The sequence below is a fragment of the Antennarius striatus genome, chromosome 12 (assembly GCF_040054535.1).
Source record: "Antennarius striatus isolate MH-2024 chromosome 12, ASM4005453v1, whole genome shotgun sequence".
NCBI classification, from domain to species: Eukaryota; Metazoa; Chordata; class Actinopteri; order Lophiiformes; family Antennariidae; genus Antennarius; species Antennarius striatus.
The window spans coordinates 22,085,598-22,094,302 of record NC_090787.1 but is presented as its reverse complement, the minus strand read 5'-3'; the positions used below and the strand labels follow the sequence as shown (position 1 = coordinate 22,094,302).

Genomic DNA, 8,705 nt, shown 5'->3' with positions numbered 1-8,705 from the left:
ATAATGGAAAGTATTTTAATCCGTTCTTACCATTTAGAAAAATACCTAAAATATTATAAGAACGTGTATCTAAACAACAATGAAGACGTAAATGTGCACAAGCAGTACATGATAAAGATAAAGCATTATAAACCATTTTATATAATTTACTTTACGTTTTGGAGAGCGGTTGATGGCAATAGCGTCATCATGGAAGGGGAATCCCTTCCATGATGACGCTAGGTAACGCGCCTCCAGGGGTTTTCTCCCTTCTCTCTCTCTTCCGTGGAGGTGAATCTGGCTGGGCAGTAGCCTTCCTCTTTTCTTTAAGAAGGAACCTGTCCATTGTCAGTTGCTTCTGCTTCAACATAGTGGAAATGGTTGACTTTGCCATTTCGTACTGCGACGCGAGGTCGGACACTCGTACACTACTTTCATATTTTGCTATAATTTCCGTACGTAATTTGCGTACGTAATTTGCGTACGTAATTTGCGTACGTAATTTGCGTACGTGTTACTCTGCTGGCGGTCTGAGTCGAACTGACGCTTACCCGCAGGCCGAGGAGCACAGCCGAGGAGCGCGTTCGGGTCGACTCGGCTAGTCGAGCACCGAAAATTGGTTCAGGGGCCGATACATTTTCTACTCTAATTTTTTGGTCGAGCACCGATTTGGTCGAGTATAGAGGCGGTCGAGTACAGAGGTATCACTGTACATTTCAATTGTTATACATTCTAACAAGTTATCAATCACAGTTGTCATATTGTCTACTACTTTGTAATTGAAGTTTTTGTTCACATACACAGCGACCCCTCCCCCGCTCTTGTTCCTTTGGTTTGCTACGTGAAGTTCATATTGATCCAGTTCAAAATCCATTCCTTTGACTGTATTGATCCATGTTTCTGAGATTGCAATTATTTGGAATGGTTTTATAAACTGATTTAAATATCCCTTGATGTTATTGAAGTTTGTATATAAACTTCTACTATTGAAATGTATTATTGATAGTTTCTTGTCCATTTTAATGGTGTCGTTGTTCCTCTGTGTAATAGCAGCACTAGTTGTTGATGCTGGAGAAGAAATGATTGTCCGGGTCTATGTCATGCTCCAGATCCAGCAGATCATGGTCAGTGTGTTGAAATGTCCTAAGTTCCAGTTTATCATGATCTGCAATCCTTTGTAATATTTCCCGGTTGTCCCTAGTTGGACATGAATGAACTATGATGGTATGTTGTGTGTGTTGTCCTACCTTAGAGTCCGGGATAGTGCTCCTTCATACCTGTCAGGTTCCTCCATATTCCTGATGACCAGTACTTTAGCTTGCTCTGGTGTCCCGTTCAGTTTGATGAAGACTTTACAGTTCGATCATGTGTTCTGTATTTTCCCATGCCTTTTCATCAGCCGCGCTTTTCTGGCGATATCAGCGTTTCGTTTGGTCAGATGCTCGTTGATGAATATGTTAGTTCCTTTCAGTTTCCTTATTTTAACAGAGCAGTTTTGTGTTTTCTGTTGAGCAAAGTTATCCCCTGAAGTCCCCTGAAGCTGAAGACGAAATAACCGAGCAAAACGCAAACGAATCTTCACTAAAGGCATGGTGGACATAAAAAATCTTTTAGTGATGGGACAGTTGTGAAGGAGTGCTTAAACCCTGTTGTTGAGACATTATTTGAAGGAAAACAGAAAGATGAGATGTGTGAAAAAATCAAACCAATCCCGATGTCAATCGCAACCAGAAGATCAGAAATATTTACAGCTGGATGCAGCTGTTCAGAGAGCACCATGCATATATTTAGCCATCGATGAGTCTACAGATGTTACTGGTAATGTCCAGCTTTTGCGTGTGTCAGGTTCCTGCAGAAAGACAAGGAGCTCTTTTCTGGATGTAAAACCTGGGAAAAGAGAGGGGGGCTGTTATATTAACATGTCCGAAAAAAATAAACCAAATAAATAAATAAACAAAATTAAAATATTTTATTATTCTGGCAGAACAATAATTTGATGTCTAAATTCCCTGTGACATTAAAACATCTTCAATGAATTTGAAAATGTAATTTATTTAACTTTATACAATTTCACAGTTCTACTTCTGGTCCCACTATTACAAAAACAAAAAAAAGTGGTGGTTACACATCAAGAGTTTGCAGCCAAAGACAATGAAGAGGAAGACAAGATAACAAACACTTCATGTAAAGTATTGCTGTGATTAACAGAATTAAAACATAACTTTAGGAGAAATCTCCACAGATTAGTTTTAAAATTGTGACATCACAAATCACATGCAGTTTCATCACAATGGAATGTTCGATAAATCCATGGTGCTCTCCAAAAAAATAAGCTTCATCAGTTGGCAGACAGAAAAAATCATTTCAGTGCAGCTGAAAGTTTTCTTGATATAACGCTGTGTTGACCTGAAACGTGAAGTAAGTGGATAGTTTGAGTCTCCTTTTATTTTGGAGTTCAATGTTTGTAATCTTTTACCATAACAACTTATTTTTATTTTTTTCATGTCAGGTTGTGGGACTGGATTATGAAGGCATTGTTGGGGGGCAAATTTTCATATACATCCAAAAAAGTTACTGAATTGATTATACTGTACAGAAACTCAAATCAGATGGACCTGCAAACATTGACTGATGTTGCTTTCAGCTTTCAGTCATCAGATAGGTGTTAAATTCCAGCATACATCAAGACTCAGTGTCAGGTGGAGACGAGGGTCCACGTTTCACTCATTAACTACAATTGTTTCTGCTCTTCCGCATAGTTTACTAAATTGAATGAGGAAACACAGCAAGTTCAGTCATTTCTTTGTCTTCTTTAGTCTAAATTAAATTAGTCCAAAAGATCTCACTGTCCAAAGCTTAGTAGCAAGTGTCCCCACTGGTATGATCCACAGTATTTGACTGGTTTTAATGAATGTATGTCAAAATGCAGTGTCTGTCATCCTGTTCTTGTCCCAGCATTTCCTCACTCATTGCAGTGGTCGTCTTTCTGCAGGCCTGTCACTGGTTGGTCCAAAAGAACTGTTGAGTGGAATCTTGTTCCCATCTATAACATCCTTGGAGGAGCCTTCTGGCGAAGTCCTCACTACACTGGAGAAGGAAATGCTGACCTGTAGCCTCAGCAGCTTCAAAACTTTCCTCTTGTAGCCCTTACAGGCAAAGAAGTAGATGAAAGGGTCCAAACAGGCATTCAGGTTCATGAGACACACAGTGATGTGCAGCGATATCTGGAAGGCCGTGAGATCAGCGCAGTCAGGGCTTGAAACCAACTTGCGAATCATGTACTGCAGGATGTCAATGTGATAGGGGCTGTAGCAGACAACAAAGACCAGGGATACGCAGCAGATCACACCGATGGCCTTGCGGCTCCGGCCAGACTTTTCTGTTAAATGATTGGTTTTAGCTATGAAGTTGAGTTTGGAACATAAGCCGGAGTAGCACACAAGCATGGTGACCAGAGGGATGACATAACCGAGGAAGACAGCACCAATCAGGATAGTGGCAATGTTCTCAACCTCCTCAAAGTTGGGGTATTCCATACAGGTGATGTAGCCATCAGGTTGCTTTCTGGTCATAGGCATGCCCAGCAGTGGCAGGGTCTGTGCTAAGACCAGCAGCCAAATCCCAATACAAATGTAGCGCACGTTACTGACCTTCCTGAATCGAGCAAAGCGCAGAGGCAGGACCACAGCAATGAATCGGTCAACACTGAGGCAGGTCATGAAATTGACCCCTGCATAGGTGTTGATATAAAAGATGAAGCTTGAGATCTTGCATACCACCTCACCCAGAGGCCAGTGGAAGCCCTGAGCATAGTAAACAATCCTCACAGGTAGTGACAAGGTGAAGAGGATGTCTGAAATGACCAGGTTGAGAGAGTACAGAGTGGTGGAGTTAATCTTCTTCAGATTGGGACGGATGACGTGCAGAGCGAGGCAGTTACCAAAAAGTCCAACAAAGAAGACAATGCAATAGACAAGAGATATGAGGACCCTGGCATAGTCTCTGTGGTCATACAGGGTGTCACATGTAGCATTATCAGAGGAATTGGTGGTGGATGAAGACGTCAAGGTCATCGGCATATTGGTAACGCTCATCTTGATATTTTTAGTAGCAGTAACTGTAAAAAGAAAAGAAATGTTAATAATTAGATTATAAATAATTTTCTTCATACATGCTTTCATATTATATTATTTTTCCTTTTCCCATTTTATTTAAAAGAAAAATGAAGCATTGTGTCGGTGTCAACGTTAGATGTCGCTGGTTCTTTTATGTCAGACAGGATGTAACGAAAGTTACGCAAGACATCTTTATACCTGGTACTCAACATAACCTCTCACTGTGTGTCTACAACAGAATAGGTTCCTGTGAAATGTGAATCAGACAAAAATAAAAACAGTGATTTTTATTATTTCAACATATATTTGACAGATCAGAAAATATGGTGCGAGGGTGATATGACTTCAGTAGCACTTTTACTCTTAGTCCCAACAGCTGACTTCAGAAGACTGGGGATATCCTGTCCTTTCAGATACAGGTAGTCGTCGACTTACGACCTATGCAACTTACGACCGACCGACTTTACGACCACAATGTCCGGGCAACGCGGGCATTCCCTCCAGCCACAGTACTCACGCTCTGAGGCTCCCGCACTCTCTCCAGTCCCCACGGCGCACACATGCTGTTCAGTCACACTGAGATCAGCAGCCCAGCCCACTACTGATGGGCTGGGCTGCTTAGGAGGCTGTGACGGAGAAATGTATGAATGGCGTATGGAAAAACTGTCAAGCGTTACGTGAACTCTTCTGCTGGATTTGAAAGTGACGAAGAACTTGATCAGATTCGGGAGAAAATAGTGAAACTGGCAAAAAACCTCTCCTTGGAGAACTCACGAAAGATCGCGCTGTAAGAAGAACTGATCGCGCTGGAAGAAGAAAGAGTGGAAGAAGAGAGAAGAGAAGCAGAGAAAGAAGAGGAGGAAACAGAAAAAATGTTCACCACCAAAGGCTTGTCAGAAGGCTTTTCCCTGTTAAATAAACTCCGTGCACACTTTGAAGAAATGGACATAGAACATAGAAACATTTGCAAGGATTGAACGGATGGCAAACGACGCTTTCCGTCCATATCGTGAAATTTATGAGGAGAAAAAGAAACGAACAATTCAGACAAAGCTCACAATGATGATGAAAAGATCGTCTCCCGCTCCCACCAACCCACACGCTGCCCCAGCTGACGATCCGGACGACCCCCAGCCAAGAACCAGCGCTGCTGGATTGAATCTTTACTTAAGAGTCGATTTACGACCAAGTCGAATTACGACCGATCTGTCGGGACCAATCGCGGTCGTAAGTCGACGACTACCTGTAGTGGATAAATTGAGGTGTGTAGTGCCACCTAGTGGCTCTTTTTGAGTAATGCTCAAAAGAGACCTAAAAGCCTTTAGTTAAGCCTCACATTAAATTTGTCTTCATATTATTTAAGTAACACAGAATTCAAAAGAACGATTTGTTTTTCTTGTTTTTCTGTGGTGTTACCCACTGATGCACGTATTTAACTCACAGGACATTCCTTTTTTATGCTTTTTGCCGCTAAAAGTGACACAAAGGAAGTCTGAACAATAAGAGTTTTTACTGTGATTCTGAATGCAAAACAACATGGTGTTGAGAGACGACCTTGCATATGAGGAAGTCAACTTCCTCAGGGTGCTCTGCCTTAGAATGGCAGGCTGCTGGAAAGTTGAGACTTTTGAGCTGAAATTGAACACATGGTGACATGGAGATGCACATTTCCTGGCTCATTCATGCAAACATACAGCAGCTGTATGTTTTTACTAATTGTAAGTCTTTCTTATAAAAAGTAATGTCTATAAATTAATGCAACTGTTTTTTCCAAAAATGCTGTAATTCCTAGTTTTCAAATTGGGGGCAGGGACCCTCAGAGGACCATGAATGGGTTTCTGGTTGAACGATGAATCACATTTTTCACTATAAAAGAACACAAGACACAATAACAAGATACATGACTGTTTGGTTTCATACAGTTTCCATAAGATAATAAGTAAATTAATAACTAATAATAATAACTAAATCCAAAATATTAATGCAGGTGGATAAATGTAATGAAATGCGGTTCTGTTGTCATATTTTGTGTCAGTCTTACCCGCCTTCCAAGAGCTTGAAAACATCCGCCTATAACCTCGACGCGTTGTGAAACTGAGTGTGTTGTAACTGACTGGTTGTGTTCACTCTGGTACAGAAAGTTGTTTTTAAAAATGTCCTGAGAAATCAAATACTGTTCCATGATCCAATATGAAGTGTGATAAACAGATTGTAAATGTTGCTCATTTACAGCCTGAAATGTCATTCTACAGTTTAAGAGCAACTTTACATAAGAAAAAAATAGTTTCAAGTTGTTTTTTAATGTACATATGTAGACAATATGTAGAAGATTCTGACTAATTAAATTAAACTGCAGACTGAAACAACCTTTGTATGATGCAAATGGTTTGTCCCACATAACATCTCCATGTCACTATGAAGTTTTCTCCCTGACACCAACAGACGTACAGTTTGTAACGAGAACTTACCCCACCGGTGGAAGTCTGGCTGATGTGTAGTGGAGCCACGGTACCCCAGAAGACATCGTCAATGTGTGAGCTTAATCTCAGTCATAATGTTGTCCTGACAACGCTACAACCACACCGCCCTGAGTGAGGACAGCATGACACACTGATCCACTGCCAGTAACCATGGTGACAAAATATCCTGTTGTTCTCCCTCCCTCTCACCCCCCCCTCTCTCCCTCTCTCTCCCCCCCATCTCTCTCTCTCTGTTGGTGTGTTCATTTCCTTGTATCTTCTTTTTCTTCATTCTCTCAAACGTTCCATCTCTCAGAATTACGTTCTTACATTTTTGACAACATGTACCAAACGTGTGCAATGTCATGTTAGACTAAATGGGTGCATGTAGCTTCTTAATTTGGCCTTTATGAGTGACAACACGTGTGTGTGTGTGTGTGTGCGCGCGCGTGTGTGCGTGCGTGCGTGCGTGCGTGCGTGCGTGTGTGCGTGCGTGCGTGCGTGTGTGTGTGTGTGTGTGTGTGTGTGTGTGTGCCATCTGTGCTACGTTTCAGAGAAAGGATATGCTTCATGGTGTGCTTCATGCTTCATGCCATCCTCTGGGGAGGATGTGGCTTCAGCTGCATAGAGGACTCATCAGGTATTTTTATCACCTTGTTGTTTCGATGTGAAGAAATACCAAAGCTGCTCTCTGTGGCACTCAGATTTATCTCTGGTAATCCCCAGATTAAATTCAGTCTCTTGTTTCAGTTTCTTATTATTGACCTGGATTACCCCCTCTGCCATTTGTTTTGATTGTTTTGTTCTCAGAATGACTGTCAAAATTGATTCTCAAATGTCTTCGTTAAAAACAATTTCTGTTTCAAAACTTCAACTCCGCAGGGGGTGGAGCAGTTAGGGGGGGGGGGGGGGTTTGAAATCCAAAATCTGCCCCAGATTTTTCACCACGATCTCCAGTGTGCTACGACTTTTTGACCCAGAATTGCAAACGTTTTGTGGTGAGGGTGTATCGACCCCCACAGTCAAAATGTATCAGCAAAAGAATAATGAATAAATAAATGAAAAACACTGCCAGGTTCCCAACATGCTGTCCATGTGACAGCAGAGACACTGACGACAAATAAAGTTTATTGAAATTAAATTAATTGAACTGAAAGAAAAAAGGCTTTGACCAAACAGGAAGGATGAGACAAGATAATAACTGGTAAAAAAAAAAACATTTTTCTTTTTTTGCTAAATATTTGTATACATTTGAAATTCAGTTTAATTTCATGCACAAGAATGGTGTAACTGGGTGGCGGGGGTTTATCTGTGGGTACATGAACTCCTTTCCTGTTTTTTTCAAACAGAATCCCCCTGAAACTCTGGGTACTTCCTCCTACATCTGTTACATTATGTTAGCACAACCATACATGCATAAACTTTCACGTGTTTCTTTTCTTTCCTCCACTCAGTAATTCATCCATTCATTCATTCATTCTCCATGGTTATTCATCTGGAATGTGACAAATACTGTTGATGGTTAAATATGACTGAATAGAAACAGAATATTCCGATGGTAATCAGTGTGTTTTGTGATTGACCGCGGCCTGGCTTTGTTAAAAACAAGGCCAGTGTGATGTAGAGGAAGCAGTCCGACTTCCTCATGGCCCGGCCTTGTGGATCTGACTCACTCTGGGCACCAGACAGTCAGAGCAGACCTGCTGCTGACAGACACGCCATTCCGCCATGGCTATTCATAGCCAACAATGGGGCTGAATGCTAATAAAAGGTCCTTTCTGTGTCTTTACACTGGTCTTGTTCTTACCGGGGCCTTATTACAAAATTAAAGTCAAACCCATTACCATGATGACGCTGTGGAGTATCATTGTGCAGAAACCGAAAGTCAAGGCACCTGAGCACATTTCACAGGATTTGATACCAGTCAGCTTCCAGCACACCTGTGCATAACAAATGGGTCATGAGGGAGAAACTTAAAAACAAATATCCTGTTGAGTTCTTTGCCGAGGAGGGTCAGTCTATCTTATTCTATACTAGCTTTAATCTGATTAAAGTTTGGTGCTAAAATGTAAACATGTGATCCTCTATGATTAATAATCCAGATTATAAAAGAAGAAACAAACATGATTGTATTTACAGTGATGTTGTACTC

General features: G+C 41.2%; 1 protein-coding gene across 2 annotated transcripts; it reads right to left on the bottom strand.

The window, feature by feature from the left end:
• Positions 1-1,929: 1,929 nt before the first annotated feature.
• LOC137604885 (G-protein coupled receptor 183-like) lies at positions 1,930-6,697 on the bottom strand. 2 transcript variants are annotated; one of them, XM_068329099.1, is made up of 2 exons: positions 6,563-6,697; positions 1,930-4,096 (listed from the first exon to the last, which is right to left on the bottom strand). In XM_068329099.1, exon 2 carries the CDS (start codon positions 4,071-4,073, stop codon positions 2,946-2,948), a length of 1,128 nt encoding a protein of 375 aa, XP_068185200.1. In that variant the 5' UTR covers positions 4,074-4,096; positions 6,563-6,697; the 3' UTR covers positions 1,930-2,945. The 2 variants fall into 2 exon arrangements, with proteins under 2 accessions (XP_068185200.1, XP_068185201.1); XM_068329100.1 differs by lacking the exon at positions 6,563-6,697 and adding an exon at positions 4,612-6,522.
• Between the last annotated feature and the right edge of the window lie 2,008 nt (positions 6,698-8,705).

Coding starts and splice junctions, on each gene's coding strand:
- LOC137604885 (XM_068329099.1), bottom strand. CDS start 4,073: ATGAGCGTTACCAATATGCCGATGACCTTGACGTCTTCATCCACCACC.